We start from the raw sequence: 20,122 nt of genomic DNA on the forward strand, positions 1-20,122 counted from the left end.
TCTGGAACAACCAAGGAAGTATGTAGTATGATGTCTGACGAGTGTGTGTACATAAATTTCATCGTGTTTCATCACTCCAATCTAGAATTATATTCGGCTGTGTACGTTGTGTTCATGTGACCTTACGCGAGTTCATGACATGGAACAGAGAAGCGTGATAAAATTTTTTGTTCGATTTTAAAAATCTTTCGTTGAAACTTATTCTATGACACAGCAAGCATTCGGTGATTAAGCTGCATCTCGTACTACAACATACAATTGGTATCTCGTACTACAACATATAATTGGTGAAAGCGGTTTAAAGACGAGAGTTGTTGGATGACAAAGAACAAAGTGGGAGGCTGTTGAGCTGTTCATGATGAAAATGTTACAAAAGTGCATGCGCAACTGGTCAAACCATGAAATCTAAATTCTATTTGGAAGTAATGAAACACCTGATGGGTCACATTTGTCAAATCTGGCCCGAGTAGCAGGATCTGGGCAGTTGCTCTCTTGCACAACAATGCCCCAGGCATACATGGCAACAGTTTTAACATATTATTATACCACAAATCAAATCACCGCCTTATCACCACCTATTCACCTGACTTGGCTCCAGCAAACTATTTTCTGTTCCCAAAACTCTGGCTCCAGCAAACTATTTTCTGTTCCCAAAACTCAAGTTGAAGAGAGAAGGCATTTCGACGACATTCCAACCATCCAAAAGGCTGATGTGCATACTACATGACTTCTTTGTATGTCTATTAAATTACATATATTTTTTATTACATTTTTTTTGTTCCAAAATAATCCATAGATAGATTTTTTGGATTTTGGGCTTTTTTCAGACACTTTGGTCCAGTCAATTGCAATCAAAAGGGGAGGTGCACAACTAGATGTTACAACAGTCCTAAATCCAAAATTTTAACATTCTATGGCTAATTGGTTTTGAGTTGTGAAAAATACATATGTACGTACATACATCACACTGAAAGTAGTCGAAATGGATTCAGGGATGTTCAAAATGGATATTTCTGTTGAAATCTGAAAACCAAAATTTTTTGCGATTTCAATACTTCCTTGTAAGAAGGAACTAAAAAAGAAATTACATTCTTATTTACTTATTATATTCAAATTTACATACCTTAATATAAACAGAATGTTCATGGCAGTATTTTAATTCACCCAAGGTAGGTTCTTGTTTCAAAGTAATATCATTTTCAATAGTAACAGGACGTGCTGTGTTATCTGGGCCGATCCAAACCCGTGATATTTTCCTTTTAAAATCAGCATCTAATTTATAATGCAATGTTAAGCCACCACCAGCTCCCAATTTCGATCCACGAATGTCTTTAACGACAGCTGCTACTGACACGCATGCATTAAAGGTAAAACTGAAAATAAAAAAGAAATAAATACCTTAAAATACCAATAAATGATGTTATCTAAAGTTGTAGACTAAAGATTTAATTCAATACATATTAAATTTACGTTCACTACCGTTATTTGTTTTATACAAATCCTAACTAAAACTGAAGTGATGTATCATATGAGCAATTATGAGTACATTTTTGGAATTTCAGAGCCAAAATTTTACATACAACTTACTATATGTAATTTTTTTATTTCAAAAGAATTAGATGAATGGCGAATGTAGGTTATGTTTGGTTAGATTATGTTGTTTCAATGTACTGACGGTTTGTACGTATATCAACATAACCTAACCAACGCTCACTTTGCTAACTAACCTCATCAAATTAACATTATATATACAAATTATATACAACCTATTAATAGAAAAAGTGATATTTAAAATAAATACAATAATGTTAATTATTGTTATTTTATATTGATTAAATTTTTTTTTTTGGCTGTAAAATTCCAAAAAAGACCCAATTATAAAAAAAAGTATCATTAAAATTTTCATTGATCATTTTACAAAGACTTACCTACACAAAACCAATAATTACAAAGTATCATATACATTACACGAAGCTTAAACACCCTGAAGAAAAAATTTTGTTAAATAATTAAAGGATAAATCATTTGTAGTTTTCTTAGCTGTAGGGCTTCTACATTTTTTTTTGTCTTGTCATTTGACTGGTTTGATGCAGCTCTCTAAGATTCCCTATCTAGTGCTACTCTTTTCATTTCAGTATACCCCCTACATCTTACATCCCTAACAATTTGTTTTACATACTTCAAACATTGCCTGTCTGTACAATTTTTTCCTTCTACCTTTCGCTCCAATATTAGAGCCATATTCCAGGATGCCATAATATGTGGCCTATAAGTCTGTCTCTTCTTTTAACTACATTTTTCCAAATGCTTCTTTCTTCATCTATTTGCCGTAACACCTGTTCATTTGTCACTTTATCCACCCATCTGATTTTTAACATTCTGCTATAGCAACACATTTCAAAAGCTTCTAATCTTTTCTTCTCAGGTATTCCGAAGTTTCACTTCTATATAAAGCTACGCTCCAAAAACATATACTTTCAAAAATGTTTTCCTGACGTCTAAATTAATTTTTGATGTAAACAAATTATATTTCTTACTGAAGGCTCGCTTTGCCTGTGCTATTCGGCATTTTATATGTCTCCTGCTTCGTCCATCTTTAATAATTCTACTTCCCAAATAACAAAATTCTTCTACCTCCATAACCTTTTCTCTTCCTATTTTCACATTCAGCGGTCCATCTTTGTTATTTTTACTACATTTCATTACTTTCATTTTGTTCTTGTTTGAAACTTCTTTCTAATAAAGCAAATATTTGCAATACAAAATATCGGATAAATGAGTGCTCTGGCCTTGGCTGCACATGTCCTTTTGACGAAATTTTCTAAAACATGTTGTTCATTTATGTTGAAATTTCTTCTTTGAGGTCCTTAATTGTTTGTGGGTTTATTGATTTACACTTTACCCTTAAGATAACCTCAATGAAAAAAGTCCAATGGTGTCAAGTCACATGGATGGACTAAGAAGGACTGGGAGAAAACATTTAAAATTAAAGAATAACATAACAAATAAATTAATAAATTATTAACATAATAAATTAAAAATTAACAATAAAACATTAAAAAAAACATTAATTAAATTTTTCTTGCAATAACTGCATGGTTTCATCAACAGTAAGGCATGTTGCACTACCTTGTTGAAATCACGTCTTCCTCATCCATATCGTTAATTTTAGGCCATAAAATGTTTGAAATCATTTCATATTATTGAACTCCATTGACAGTAATGGCATTTTCATTTTCAGAGAAGTAAGGTACAATCAATCATCCTGCCCAAAATTCACACCAAATCATGAACTGTCAAGGATGCATAGGAAGTTCTTCAATCTTTTTTGGATTTTCTGCTCACCAAATTCAACAATTTTGTTTACTGACAAAGACATTAAGAAGAAAATGTGCTTCATCACAAAAAATAATTTTTTTTTTAAAACTCATTAACTTGTTATATGGTTATTTTTACAATTTCTAAGCGCTGTTCAAGCGTGTACTTTTCCACAATTTGACCTCAATATTTACTGATTACAGCATATAAAAATCTCTATTCTGATTTCACAGCAAACAAAGTAGCAGCAAATTTAAAATATCAGTTCATTTTGGGACACCTTTATATATAAACTTACCACGTAAATTCAGAATCAGGATCCTTTGAACACCCAGGTTTTGTAGGATCTATTTTACGTAAACTATTTTCAGGGCCAATAGTTGTAACAAGACCTACGATCGGTCTAGATCGTAAAAGTACAACAGAATCGCTTTCATATGCTCCTATTAAAAGATCTGGATAACCATTCTGATCCAAATCCATACCTCCACTTAATGAATATCCAAGTGTCTTTAATCCAGATAACGGTGGAGAAGATCTAATAACCTATTAACAAAAAAAAAAAAAAACAATAATAATAATAAGAAAAATCATTAAAAATATAAACATTAAGATTAAAATAATCACAAAACTAAAAGAATTAATATTCTTTTTTTAAATTTATATAACGTCAAAAGGTTCCTGAAAAATATTTATTTTACAAAAATTGTGTATATAAAAATGTCTTGTAAAAATTTGTTGTCAAGTATATAATGAAGGAATTTGGATTTAAGAAAGAAGATATTTAAAAAATACTGAAGAAACAGAAATAAGATAGCAGGCTGACAAATGTTTACAGAAAAGAAGGAATTAACAAGTAACACAAGACATGATTTTAAATCAACTTCTGTTCTGAATTTGCCATATATATATATATATATATATATGCGATATAAACATTTGGCGCTTCAATAGCTTAGTTATTTCAATCAATAGTCAGCTGTTAGCAATAATAATTTAGTCACTTTATTTTTAGTTGGTTATATTCATTCATATGAGTGCTACAATTCATGATCCCAAAAACATGTAAAATACAAGGAAAAATGTAATTTTTTATGGCAAAAACATTTCACGGCTGAAATTCACACGAAAATTTGTGATGTTTATGAGTTGAATATTATGAATGATGCTAAAGTAAGACGGTGGTGCCGTCATTCATTTTGAAAACAGTGAATGAATTTTCATGATGAAGAATATAGCAGCCGGCCATCAGTAGTAATGGATGATCTGATTGAGAAAATGGATGAAATAATACAAGAAAACAAGCGCTTCACTATGTCACAATTATCTCTGATATTTTCTGATGTTTCACTGGTTTTGATTTATGAAATTTTGACTGAAAAAATATGGCTACAAAAAATTGTGTGCCAGATGGATGCCAAAGATGTTATCCGACATATACATTCACACAAAAAAAAAAAAAAAAAGACATCTTGCTACAATATATGAATTTTTGCTATTACAAAAATGATGATGAAATGTTTGATTGCAGTGTTACTGAAGATGAAAGTTTGATTTATTTGAACGCCAAGACAGCAGTTGATGCGATGGTGGCATTCGGCATCTTCTAGACTGAAGTTCAAATGAAATATGGTAAAGAAGCTTACAGCTACGGTTTTTTTGGAACAAAAAAGGTGTCTTGCTTCTTGAATTTATTGAAAAATATTGGGAATGCCAATAGGGTGAATAAAATATAAACAGTAATTTTTTTTTATAAATCTATTGATTAAAATATACACAATTCATATCTTCATAATTTCTCTCTCTATATAGTCTCCTGCATGATCTACACACTTTTGCCAACAATTTGGAAGCTTGAATATTCCTTGTTCACAAAAAGTTTGAGAACAAGTCGTCAACCAATTGAGCATGTGCTACTCGATGTCTTCATTGTTTTTGAATCCCACTTAAGTGTGGAAAATTCAATACACAACAAAATTTCCACTAACAAGCTTCGAACTTATATTATGGTGAATTAAAACATCTAAAAGAAAGTTAAGCAATAAAATCAGCCGTAAATAAGTAGATTTTAAAAGAAATTTATATTAACCTGAGAAATGGAACATGTAGGTTTGTGAAATTCCGTAGAATATTGTTTGAAATTAGAGTCAAAGTTAATGTAGAAATTATTATATGTCATAAGTACCAGTGGTGAAATAAAAGTTTTTGTTAAAGAATCAATTAAAGTCTTGAAAAGTGTTTTTACTCAAATGAAAAACCTTTTCCCTTTCTCAATCAATAAGTAAACTTAGGTAACTGTGGGTTAAGGAGTAGAGGATTAAGTTTAACTTTTGATTCGATCAGTACCAACTTATTAATGCTTATTATTTGTATCTAATTCTAACTTCTACTTTAATCTCAGTATATGCCAACATGCAAGTGGGATACAGCTATCACTGAATTCACTAAATGATACGATCCAAAAGTTAACTGCTAATACCATCTTGTGGCTCTTTTAGGAACTATTATTCTTTTTATTTTCCACAATTTCATTCTTTTATAAGTGTAAATGAACTAAATACAATTGTATTGATCAATGTTTGACAACTATATATCATATCAGTTAATTACCTTCTCACTCTTTGTGCATGTTGGTAAACTTACAATATTATTAATTAATTGTGAGAAGATTCGCTTATAAATTTAGCACATAATAAACTTAATTTTTAATGTGATGATTAAAAATGTCATTAAAATATAGTAATGAACACTAACATTGATATACTCATATTCGGTAGGTTATGATTAATTTTTTTACCAGATTTTCAAAAATTTGGAAATCGCTTCTGTGCCTAGTCTTATTTATATATGTACGAGGTGTGATCAAAAAATACGGTGAATGAATTTTTATAGCGGCAACTGCCGACACTACATCCATATGCTGTAATTTGTCCAATAGCGTGATCAACTGATATAGGCAGGTACAAGTTGTAACACGTTCGAGCTTGCCAGAGCCGCTAGAGTGAGGTTGTGCTTATTGTGTCTGTCGCGCAACATGGATTTTGAACAACGCATTAACATTAAGTTTTGTTTTAAGTTGCAAAAGAGTGCCAAAGAAGCTCACAAAATGTTAGAATCGGTGTACGGTGATAATGTGGTAACTTTGAAGACCGTGTACAAGTGGTATGACTGATTTAAAAACGGAAATGAGTATGTTGAAGACGAGCAGCATGCGGGACGTCCAGTAACCTCAAAAACAGTTGAAAATGTGCAAAAAGTGGAAACAACGGTTCATTCAAACAGGCGAATGACTATTCGAGAGCTATTGGAAGACCTTAACATCTCGTATGGATCCGTTCAAAGCATTTTAGCTAATGAATTGCAAATGAGACGAGCGAGTGCAAAATTTGTTCCCAGACTTTTGAGTGATGAACAGAAGGAAAATCGTGTGTCAATTTGCACGGAGTTGAAGGGTCGTCTTCATGTAAATCCGGACTTCATGGCCAAAATTATAACTGGAGATGAAATTTGGGTCTATGGCTGAGACCAAAATGCAGAGTTCCCGATGGAAAACCAGTTCATCTCCTCGCCCTAAAAAGGCACGTCAGTCAAAATCCAACATCAAGGTCATGCTCGTTGTTTTTTTCGATAGTGAGGGCATAGTGCGATCAGAGTTCGTTCCAAGGGGAACAACTGTAAAGTCTGAATTTTATAAGGGTGTACTGCAATGTTTTGCAAAACGACGTACGAAGAAAGTGACCAAGAAAATGGACCGATGGCTTCCTTCTTCACCACGACAACGCACCGTGTCACACCTCTCGCTTCTCATTCGTGAGTTTTTGGCCGAAAAAAGTGTTCCTGTCTGTCCACATCCGTTATACTCACTGGGTTTAGCACCATGCGACTTTTGACTCTTCCCAAAAATTAAAACTGTGCTTAAAGGAAAACATTTTGACACCATTGCTGACATTGAGAGGACCACGACCGGGCAGCTGAAAGCCCTTCTGAAAGACGCCTTTCAGAAGTGCCTCCAATCATGGAGTCAACGTTGGGATAAGTGCATTGCTAGCCAAGGACAGTACTTTGAAGGAGATTAAATCGAATTCTATGTAACCTTATTACTTTTTTTAATAAAAAATTATTTACCGTATTATTTGATCACACCTCCTATATATATATATATATATATATATATATATATATATATATATATATATATATATATATATATATATGTGTGCATGTAAGTATAACATTTTTTCATCTACTCTACTGGATGCAAATCTTAACAGACTTTGAAGAAACTTGATGGTATAATGGAAACCTATTGGGAATAGATCCCTATTGATTTTCAAGCGAATCTGTTCACAGGAATTGGAGTTAGAGCCAAATAAAGACTAACTTTTTGTTATTTTATCTGGATCTTCTCCATTATCTGTCACCACACTGAATTAAATAATGCACTAAAACTAATGCTTTTATGAAAATTACTGTTCCATTTAAGTATACATCAAATACTAAGCTAATTATTTTGAAATGTATAGTAAACATTATTTCTAAAATTATAACAATAATTCAGATAAAAATGCAAAACAATTAAGTTTAATATTAAAATAAATAAAAGTAGTAAAAAATATTTTGGGAAAAGCTTTGGTAAAATGTACTTTCAATAAAATTGTTTGTACTGTGACTTAGTGTATTTTATTTATACTTAAGTACTGATGTATTTTTCACAAAAAACATTAGTTTAAATACACGATTTAATTCAGTGATGACAGCTAACGGAAAAGATTCTTCTTTCAACCTTAAATTGAGCATTAACTCAAGAACAACTTAATCAATTTTCATCAAATTTTCACATGTACAACATCAGATATAAAACTACAGCATATATAAATTTCAATGATGTACAACATCAGATATAAAACTACAGCGTATATAAATTTCAATGAAATTGATCAGAGTAGTTTTAGAGATTTTCAAGCCACAAATTTTGTATGACCAAAAGTAATAGTTATTTTCCAAATGCAATTCCAAAAAAAATGCTAATTTTGCTACAGTACTTTAGTTCACAAAATCCAAAATGCGATCTGGTATGAAGTAAAGGGGTTGGTATCCAAAAAATCAGTTTTGAAATTTTAATTGTTTTCAACACATTATACTAACATAACATGAAATAAAAAAAAAAAAAAACACTGAAAGCTAGCTAAAACACCGAAAGCAATATTATTTTCAAAAATTATTACAGCAATGAAACATCCTTTCTTTCTTAACTAAAACTGGAAATCTGCCCTTCTGATTCACTTACTGCGACAGAGTTATTTTATTATATCAGTACATCTCTCATATGACTGAAAAATAAAACACACATATAACAATATATATGTATAAATATATAATAATGATATATTTAGATATTACCAGTGTTTGTATGAATCTGAGCAGGAGGGAAAAAATCAATAAGTTCCAGAATTTGTTTTACAATGTATCAATGGATTTCTACATAACAGGGTGAAATTAGCAGCACAACCTTGATAAGTGCGGTTCTTTGAATTGCATCAGACAATTAAATTAAGTCATCGATCTGTACTGTTAATAGTTGTATTATATATTTTTTTATTTTTTGCTTGATGATACTGCCACATAAGCTAGAAGCTTGTGCATGGGATACAATTTAGTATACTTTCAATTTTTTTATTTTTTTTAAAGAAATTCTTTGATAAGGCCTTTAAAAATAAAATAGCTCATGTGCTAACAGAAATCATTACAAAAAACACCAGATTCTTAAGTAGGGTTTCTACCTTGTCAGGCAAAAAAATTTATTTTTTTACATTTTCTGAAATTACATATTTTAAAAAGATTTTGGGTAATTCTCAAATCGAAACTCATAATATTTATGAAGTTGTAATGAGTCAAAGGAATAGAGAAGCAGATAGAATTTTTTTCTGAGCGTGAAGAATGCCTGGTATCATAAATCTATTGTTTAGATTTGTATCTGTCCTTTCCTTTCAAAAATCTTCTTCTATTAAGAAAGAAAATATATTAGAGTGTGACAGGGATATAACAATGGTTTGAGACAAATATGTCAAAGTTTTTATTCAATATGTTTGGAATGTAAAGAGTAGGGAAGGATATTTATCAGTTTTTGTTTATTATCAAGATTACAATGCAGTTATAATCGCATTTTTAAGAATAAAAGAAAAAAGCGGAAGTAATTCAAGTCTGGGACAAAAATAAAAAAGTCAGTTTTACAGAATTGATATATGAAAGAACCAGTCATTGTTTACAAGCACTTAAGCAAAAAAATTAAAAATACATTTTGAGGCCGATATTGATAACATGCATGGGTATCGAATTACACACTTCATGTTTAATTTTAATATATTGCAAACGCTACTGAAAGTTAAGAAATATACAAAACTGTGGAATCATGATCAATGTTATCTGTAATTATGACAGTTACAAATTTTACATGTGGTTTTCTAAAAACACTTTTCTTGAACTGGTGGAAGAATTCAGTACCTATCAAATTATCCAAGTGGCATGGTTCTGGGCTAAAAGTGTTCAGAAACATTGTCTACATATTACAAAAATAATAATAGAAAAAAAAAATTAAAACTTTTTATATAATGAAAAGGACCAGCAATTTTGAGAAAGAAAACATTATTTTTGTTTAAGTATCCATAACTTGGCCAAAAATTATTTTTTTAATTTTGTTTTAATCTACTTTATGTGCTAATGTTTACTGATTATAAAACTGCTGGTTTTTTTAATTTCAGATAATTCCTTCAATAATTCTTCACATTCAGTCACCATGTTCAGCGATACCCCTGACTTTGGCCATCTCCTTTTACTTTTACCATTGATTTAGAAACTTTTTCTTTTTTCTTACTCGGTAAAAAAGTATATTACAAATAAAAATATTCCCTTTATCCATTTTTATTAATTCTTTAAAATAATTTTTCTGAAAATCACTTGTTTTTTAGGCTTAAAAATAAATATTTAAAAAATATATATTTTGTATAACTCAAACCATTTTGGACCTCATGATTGATGCACAATGTACAATACACAGGAAATAAAGATATACAATTACTGTCTAATGTTCAAGAAGGAGGACTTGGGTGGGTAAAATGCTGGAGGGAATTAAAAATCAGTGCTTAAGGACTGCAACACCTCTAATTATGTAAGCTTCTATAGTAAACCAAAAAAAAATTTTATAAAAATAAAATACTAATTTTTAAATGAATTTGTTTAAAAAAAAAGGAAGAATTTACTAATGTTGGGATTTGCGAAACAATGTACTATGACTACGCTGGTTGATAAGTTTATATCCTAAGATTGCTACTCTTTAAAATCTAATTGGAATACCCTACTGTCAGATAGATCAGATTTAGCGTAAACATGATTTAAAGGAGTCTCAAAATTAATCAATCGATTAAAATCAGAAATTTATATTTAATAGCTTAGTTATCCTTTTAAATAAAATTAAATAACATTGAAAAATTAGAAATTCTAACATAAAACTGAAACTTAGCTAGAGCCCTAAGTTATTTACCATTATACATTATTTATTTGATATGAAACAAACTATTTATGTATAAAAAAAATAAAAATAACAAATAATAAACATATAAATCAAACTCTTTTACTTAGTGTATGTTTGGCTCATAGAAAACCCATTATTAATCTACTTGGAACTCGTAGAACCCTTACTATTTATCTACTTGAACGTTAATATTCGCATTATTAGAATTTCACAAATTATCTTACAGAATAAAATAGCAAATTCCAAATTCTCAATGTTTAAATCAGTTAAATACTGTTATTTTAAAGAAAACTTAAACAAAGCTCAGCAGACACACATATTTGTTTTGACAGAAATTGTAGGTGTCAAACTAAAAAAAAAAAAATTCTTATATGTATAATTGTTTTATTAATACATACAAATATGGAATTGGCCAATCCAAAATTAATTCTAGTTGTAATTTTGAATATAATTTATCATTATAACAAGTATTATTTTTAATAGTTCTTTATTAAATAGTCAACGGATTACTACTATTGTAATGGATCCATTGGAATATTATTGCGGAGAGAGGCCTTAATTAATAAAGTTTTTCATACCTGTATCTTCAACTTTTATGGATAAATAAGTTACCGTATTTTGATATTGGTGATAGCCGATTGCGAATCAGTTCAGTTCAGGGCACAGTTGTGTTAAAAAAAAAATTTTGCCTTTTGCAACATATTTCAAAAAGATCAAACTTATAGATAAAAAAAGAATAAAACATAAATTGTAAATTTTTTGAACAGTTTTCTGAACAAAAGGGTAATTAAATCTAGGGTACGATCACTAATATAATCAAATGCTGACCATTATATGAACCAACTAAATGACCAGTTTATAGAGATTACTGTGAAATAAAATATTACCGATTACATTTTACACAATGCGGTAAATAACTTTTCTTTTTTTTTTTAAAAAGAGATTTAAAATCACAAATAAACAACAAATTACCTGAGATGGTTCCGTAATCAATCCATTTTTAGAACCCAAATAAACATATACAGCACCATCGCCTTCGTAAGGAGCACCAACAGCAATATCTTCAAAACCATCATTATTAATATCACCGAGATTGGAAATTGCAAAACCATACCTGATTAAATAAAATATTAAATAATTATAAAAATAAATAAGAAAAGAAAAAGCTATTAGATACAATTAGAAAAAAAAAGAATATAAAAAAGAAATGTGCAAATATTTTAACATTTCAACTCTAATCCCAAAACAGTAAACAAATGGATAAAAAAGAGGATTGTAAAGGAAGACATTACAGAAGGGAAAACTTTTACAGGAAAAATTAAGAAATTGAAACGTTTCAAAAAGGTAAAAACAATGAAGACCAAAAAAACACCTGGTCAGGAGAAAGAAATTGGACGAAGAAAAAGGAGGAGAATAAGAAATCACAGTTACTTCACAAGAAATCCAAAAGTGGCCAAAATCAGCAATAGAAGGACTTTACCCAGTAGTAACATAACCACTACATTGGATTTTTATGTGATTCACAGATATGAAACAAAATCCTTGCAAAAATTCAACAGAAAAAGGAGCAACCCCACTGAGCTCTAATAAAGGAGCAACTGCCCCATCGACTACTAGTAAATCCTACGTGGAATGATGCTAAATGATCCTTCTAGTAGCTATTCGAATTTGTATCTATTTTTAGACCTTATAATAAAAAGAAATAATAATAATCTAGATTTTGAAATATACAGAAATAAAACTTATACAGATAACATCACAGCTTGTGATTCGAGTCACCCAATCGAACATTAATTAGCGGCTTTTAGATACATGACAGGTAGACTACATAAATTACCGTTAAAGAAACCAATATATAAAAAAGAGTTAAACACTATTTTTCATATAGCAAAAATAACAGATGTAAAAAAAAATGAGTAAAAATAAAAATAAAAGAAATGAAATGGAGTAAATTAACATTTACAGGAAAAGACAGTAATGTAATGGCAATAACAATAATGGTATATACAAAATAAAATGGAAATATAATGCAACATACTTTGGACAAATGGGAAAAAAATTCAAATTCAAATATAACGAATACGCGAGATCTTTTTAAAAATCAAAAACAAGATTCTAATTATGCAATGCATTTAATAAAAGAAAATCGAAACATTAATGAAATGATACCGATATGAAAATGGAAGAATCAATGAAATTAATTCACAATTGTAATAAAGGAAGAAGAATGAACATTTTAGAAAATGTAGAAATCTTTAAATTAAAAAGTAACAATAAAATGATCATAAATGAACAGATCAACAATCAAGCAGATGTCCTTTTCAAGAACCTCAATTTATTGAAAACAGAAAATAGATAAATAAAATTAAAAGACAAGTGTAACCGTTAATAACAAATAAAGGTTGAATAAGGCATGACATCAAATAAAGGAAGGGGCAGTGATTTGTTACATAAATATTAACACAAATTTAGAAGTACCAGTACAATAAGTTTTGAGAATTGAGTTATTCCGAAACGCACCAACATATAATAAAAGAATGAAGCTAAGAAAAGTAAACGGTACTCAACGTATAAATCAAAGTGTTCTTAGCAGAAAATGTAATAATAATAGTATCTTAATAACTCCTGTGTAATTCATCCAAGAAAAGAGGCATAAGGAAGGGGACGCTCAATCTACAGGGATCATCCTCTTCTCTGATTGTGATAATTTGGAGAAAGTACACCATACCATTATAAAAATATTAAGTTAAATAATAAAATAGTTACCTTGATTCAAGTTTTCCAGTAATTCGTGTTGGTTTTTGACAATCCAAGCAGCGATTTTTATTTAAGAATACATATAAAGCACCACCAGTATCTCTGCTAAAATAAAATGGTGCTCCCACAAGTAAGTCTGGTAACCTGGAATTTAAAAAAACTTTAATAATATTTGAAATTCAATATGTAGAAGAAAAAGGTAGACGACTGGTTTGTAACTAAAAAATGTTACTACTATTTAGAAGTTAAATTAGAATAAAGGATAACCATGATACTAGGAACTGTATGTCAAGCACCAAAGTCAAGAGTTAGGGCCTTTGTGGAATCTCTGAACAGAAAACATTTGCACATCTGCAGAAAACACGAGTTAACATACTACCAAGTTCCACTATGGAAGCAACTTCACTGACTGCTACCTCCTCAGTCTCATAAGATTGGTGGAGTGCTGTGGTAACTCATCAAATTCTACTCGATATAAAGAAGAAATGGTTGTCATATTTATTTAAATATCTTGATTTTGGAAGTTAGACAGGTACTTTTCTGAAGAAGCTGAGATAGAAAGTAAAGTGATCTCGATTCATAGAGTGGCTGCAAAGCAATAAGGGATAACAGTAATTTATTCTTTTACAGGACCATAAAAAGAGATATTATATAAACTATCTGTTTTTTTAACTCTAAAAATTGATGTGATCAGTTCCTTTCTATATTAAGTAGGGTGAGCAACTTAAAACCAAATCGAGCTGGTTAAAACTGTAGCTATTTAGGTCAATTTTAACACTGCTACTACTAACGTGCCAAGATTGGTTGTGTATGTTACTATGTTTGTCTATTGCTATTAGTTGTAAACTCTTCAATGCTTCAGTGCAGTAGAGTGTTATTCTTTGTAGTTTTATTCTTTACAGTGCTCTCTGTAGTATTCTTGTAGGACAAAAGTGCATTGCTGCACAGGGCGCTCACTTCGATCATCTTTAATAAAAAAAATATGTTAAAGACATAAACTTTTGCTAATCTAAATTCAAAATTAAATCTAATTTACATTTTTTATCTCATACATAAAATGTTACCTATTGGAAGCTGTATTTAGTCTGTAGCGGTTCAGTATTAAGTGGCTTATCTGGTATTATGCTGTACATTTAAAAATACAATAAGTAATCAAAAACGTTCACTGATAATGATTATTTGGTGCCAATCAAAGCTAAACAGGTATGCCACCAGAGATTAAGTCAATATACTATAAAGCAGTGCATAAAATAGGGAAAAAAAATCATTTTTATGTTTATTACTCATTTCCAAACCCATGATCATTATCATAAGCCAGTGACAAATGATAAAATATTTTTGTTTCCTTACTGAGAAGTTAACAATGAACACTAGCACTTTATCAGAAAACTTCATGTACTACATACAATTGTTTTTTTTATTGGATAGTTAAATTTCAATTGAAGATCATCATCATGAGGTATTCCACCTATTGGCAGGTTCCTGACACCAATGATTCCTCCAGTTCTTTCTGTTGTACACCAGCTCTTTGGTATCTTTGCAACTTCCGTTCTTTATATCATCTGTCATCTTCAGTCTTCTTCTTCTTCCTTTTCTCCTTTCCCTATTCACAGTACCTTCAATAACGGTTGTTAATATACTTTCCCTTTTAATCATCTGCTCTTCCTTCTTTTAATCATTTCCAACAGTGTTCTTTCTTCCTTTAAGGTTTTCAATATATCCTTGTTACTAACTCTTTCTACCCATTTATCTTCTTCATTCGCCTCCACACCCAATTTCCATAGCTTATATCTTATCCTTCTCTCTCTTACCCAAAGTCTGCGTTTTGCATCTGTATAAAAGCAAACTCCATACGTAGCCTTTTCTTTAGATCCAAAACTATTTTGCTACAAAGTAGTTTCTCTTCTTATTAAAGGCCTCCTTTGTCATGGCTATTCTTGACTTAATTTCTGAACCTCTCCTCCAATTATCATTAAACATGCTTCCCAAATATCAGTATTTCTCAGCTTGTTCAACATTCCCCTTCTTTTGTTTGTATTTTCATACTCTCTTTGTCATTTACTTTCATATATTTTGTTTTCCCTACATTAATTTTCATCATATTCCTTAATCTGTTCTTCTAACTTAAATATCACACTCAGTAATATTTTAGTGTTATCCGTCAGTAATCCCATGTTATCCACAAATCTTACACAAGCAATCCTCTGACCTCCAATAATTACTCCTTCCCCATCCCACTCTACATTCTTAAATATGTCTTATACATAAAAATTAAAAAGATTAGGAGACAAATAACATTATTATTCAATGATGTAATTATGTAACTAAATTAACTGTAGAAAATGTTGATAAAATTTTACATGTTATGGATTTAGACTGTAGCCTTACCACCCTTGCAACCTTGTACATGGTTTAGTTAACAGAATTTGTAAAGGGATCCTGAAAAATAAACTGAAAATTAACTGTAACATTATGAAATATATTCCCAATTCTATGAGCACAATAAATATTTTGACAGATGACAATTTGGTTATCTTTCTACCTTATTGTTACAAAACTCATTATTTTTCTGCAAATATAAATATTAAAGTTAAAAATAATATTTTTACATATTATGAAATAAATCAAGAATCTATCAAAATATTAAAAGGATGGATGACAGACTTCAGAAGGAAAGGAAACTGTATAAATTTATCTCAGAATATTCAATTAAGCAAAATTCAATAATAATAATAATAAAAAACACATACTTATCGCCATTTACATCAGCTGTAGCGACTTCGTATCCAAAACTAGAAGCAAATTGTTCACCATTTATAATTAATTTAACTTCCATAGTTGAAGACATTTTTTTTGATTTTGAAAACAGAACGACTTGTCCAGTACCATTAGCTCTTGGAGCACCGGCTGCGTATGACATAATATTACCAAAAAATTTTGCAGCAGTTACAGACATACCTTTAAAAAAAAAAATGAAAAATATAACTTTATAGAGGTTAACAAAGACATATGTTCTTTCTTTATTTTATTATTATATAATAAATAGTATATGTTTGCATTATGCTCTTGAAAATTTTACTGTTCCTTATAATCAAATGAAAATGGTTTTTTATATTTATTGTAGCAGAATCATCAAATTAAAACTTATTAAAAAAAAAATGTAAGAACTATTATTGTGAGGGGATTATTACTTAATCTGACAATAATTTACAATACTAGAATTAACACCCTAAATAAAAGCAATTAATATTTATAAAATGAGAACATTAAAACAGACACAAAATTACATCAATTTTCTGCATATATACACAGAATGTATTACAAAGTTCTCCTGGGAATTTCATAACCTATTCTCTTTGTGAAAATTCCATATAAATGTATGTCCTAAAATGCTTTGTATGCAACTTACAACTAGTGAAAGATTTTGCTCAAATTTCAGCCACCTGGTAAAATGAGGTCATACTGAAATTTTTAGGTAACTAATTAAGGAGCAGAATTAGTGATTTCTTATGTTTTTTGACCTGAAAAATCTAATAAAATAGGTTCCAGAACCATATCTGCAGTAGTTTTTGAGAAATCAGGGAGGTGAAAACCAATAAATTGGGGTAAAAATGTTTGTTTTTTATGTTAGACATACAATAACTTTGTAAAATGGGTAATGAACACAACAATTTTAAATAAAACTTGTAGTTCAGAATTTAATTCTAAAGAAAATGGTGTAAGATAAGTTGAATAAATAAAGAAAAGTTAGAAAATTTCAAATTTCATTTAGAATCAGTACAAATCTACATTAATCAGAAAATTACTTCGTTAATGTAAAAAAATTATTTTTTAATGTGAAAAATTTGTAACAAACAAAATTTACTGTTAAAAAATTTAAAAAAACTGGAAATTACACAATTATAACGTAAATATAAATAAATAAAATTATTTAGATAATTTCTTTATTAATAACAGAAATACAATAAATTATTTGAAAAATTATTATTTTAAAGTTGGCAATAAAATAACAACAGCTGATCAACAATGCGCAATGCTGTATTAGTGTTCAACTATTGCTTAAATGCGTGCTGTGCAACAGGAGGGGGCACAACTGAACATTTACACAGTATGTCTGAAAAGTTCCCGAACTAAATTAAATAAAAATACAGATTTAAAGATAGACAAATTTACTCACATCAGCCCTCTTCATAGAACCCTTCTCTAGTTATACACTCGTCGCAGCGCCAGTAGAGCCCATCAAGCGCTCTGGAGAAATCACTTTGTGGGATCCCCTTCAACTGCTTGGTGCAAGCCCTTTGGTTGGCCAGAATGTTGTTGAAAAAGCGGCCTTTCATCTTCAACTAGAGTTTCAGGAACAGAAAATAGTCTGCTGGAGCCAAGTCGAGTGGGATAAGATGGTGATTTGATTTGCGGCATAATAACATGTTAAAACTGTTGCCACCTGTTGTTGTGCAAGAAAGTCCAACTGCCTGGATCCTGGTACTTGGGCCGGATTTCACAAATGCGACGCATCTGGTGTTTCATTATTTCCAAATAGGATTTAGAATTCATGGTTTGACCAGTTGGGATAAATTCATGATGAATCAAGCTCTCTGAGTCGAACACAGTCATCTTCGGGACATCTGCCGAGAGGACCCAACTCCGACAGTTGTAAGGAAGCGGCCTCACGCCGTACTGGACGAACCACCGTGATGGTGCGGTGCGGTAGCCGAAAATCGACAAACCAGGCTTAGGGGCCTCCATATCGCATGAGCCATAAACGGAATAGTGCGTCAGACGCGTTTCCGGGGTCGCGAGTGAAAAGTTTTCGCGAGTTATATAGTTTGAAGACGTCAAACACGGTAAGTCGCGCATAAAACAAAAACGCGGTCTAAATTTAAAAAAAACTTACAGTAAGACAAAATATCCCAGCAATTGCGACTCCTCCGGAAAAGGGGACGCATTGCTCCCTCCTTATAGCTAGTGCCCCGTTGTGGCGTATTCCTGCTAGCCTATTAAAGAGTTAGGACTTCAGTGGACGGTCTGAAGGGGAATTACGTCGGGAGGACAGGCTTTATAAGCCTAGCCTTCCGCGGTCGGCCCAAGAAATGGGTTCGATAACGCTGGTTTAACAACAGATTGGAATGCAATTAAATCCGTCTTAAATTCACTAAAATAATAATAGACAAAACTTGAAAAATTAGATCCGAGATTAAAAAATAACCCTTTTAAAAACAAGCCCGATTAGAATGATCCAGCAGCAAGGGACTCTGTCCAGGTTCTGCGATAAAGTAGGGAGTAATAGACTCCTGCCAACTTTGCATTCCATTCCATTCCATCTGAGTCGAAGAATGCAATCAACATCATTTTCACTCTTAATTTTTGCTGCCTGAGTTTTGCCGGTCTTTGTGCTCCAGGACTCAACCAAGCAGCCAGCAGATTGATGCCACATTTGCGAATCACACATGAAGCACAGCTTTCATCCCCAGCTATAATTGTTTGCAAAAGATTCAGGTCACTATCGGCAGTTTCAACAGTCTTGAGCGCAAGGAAGATGCACCTTTTTTTGTTCGTTGATCAAGAAGTGTGGAACAAAACGAGAGCACATCTTTTGGCAGTTCATTTTTTCTGTTAAAATTGTGCATACCATGTCTTTACTGATGTTTAGTTCTTCTGCTATGGTCCAAAGGGTAAGATGAAGTTGTTTAAGCAAGAGCGCATGCAATTTTGCAACATTTTTGTCGTGAACAACTGTTGAAGGCCTCCCGTTTCATTTGTCGTCAACCAACGACTCTACCATCTGTAAACTGCTTCCACCATGTGTATGTGGTGGTCATTACCAACACATGCTTGCTGTATCATGCAATAAGTCTCAATGAAAAATTTTTGAAGTTGAACACAAAATTTTATTGCGCTTCTCTGTTCCACGTTGCGAACTCGCACAAGGTCACATGAACACAATGTATGTGGCCAAATATAACTTGAGACTAGAGTGATGAAATCTTATACACACACTTGTCAGACATCGTACTACATAGTTCCTTGTTTGTCCTACAGATGACACTACTTGAATCGACTATGGAAATTTAGTTCGGGAACTTTTCAGACCTACTGTGTATGAATTGTTATTGTACACTTATTGTATTATCAAATGTAATTTACTTTACATTTAACATTAGTTTTTAATTTGAAATACAGAGTTAAAAAACTAAGTCTATTATTTTGAATTAGTCTGTACTTTGTGTCAATATGGCGGTATAAAAATAAACCATTGACCTGTTGAAGAATCATTCCTTTGCTCAACTGTCCAGGTAATTACAAGCAAACAACCAGTTTGAAATTGTTTTTCAACAACTCTAGACAGCTGAAACTACTGAAAATATGTTGAGTTTCCAAAGAATCACAAAGAATAGAATCTTTTATGTTTCGAAAGACAGTAAGCATCGCTTTGTTTGCAAAAGGTTGCATTTTGAATTTTTTTTTTACTGGAGATCTGCAGGTTTCCAATTAACACTAGTTTTCTCGATTTTGGGAAAT

At 31.0% G+C, this 20,122-nt stretch overlaps 1 protein-coding gene across 1 annotated transcript in view; it reads right to left on the minus strand.

Annotated features, from left to right (window-relative positions):
- Positions 1 to 20,122, minus strand: part of mew (multiple edematous wings) — a 103,441-nt gene that overhangs the window by 15,897 nt on the left and 67,422 nt on the right. The window contains exons 7-11 of the mRNA XM_075381539.1: positions 16,354 to 16,561; positions 13,613 to 13,747; positions 11,819 to 11,960; positions 3,617 to 3,864; positions 1,124 to 1,373 (exon numbers count right to left, since the gene is read on the minus strand). Coding sequence (XP_075237654.1) covers positions 1,124 to 1,373; positions 3,617 to 3,864; positions 11,819 to 11,960; positions 13,613 to 13,747; positions 16,354 to 16,561 — 983 coding nt within the window. The remainder of the gene's footprint in view (positions 1 to 1,123; positions 1,374 to 3,616; positions 3,865 to 11,818; positions 11,961 to 13,612; positions 13,748 to 16,353; positions 16,562 to 20,122) is intronic.

The sequence above is a fragment of the Lycorma delicatula genome, chromosome 13 (assembly GCF_047948215.1).
Source record: "Lycorma delicatula isolate Av1 chromosome 13, ASM4794821v1, whole genome shotgun sequence".
Taxonomy (NCBI): domain Eukaryota; kingdom Metazoa; phylum Arthropoda; class Insecta; order Hemiptera; family Fulgoridae; genus Lycorma; species Lycorma delicatula.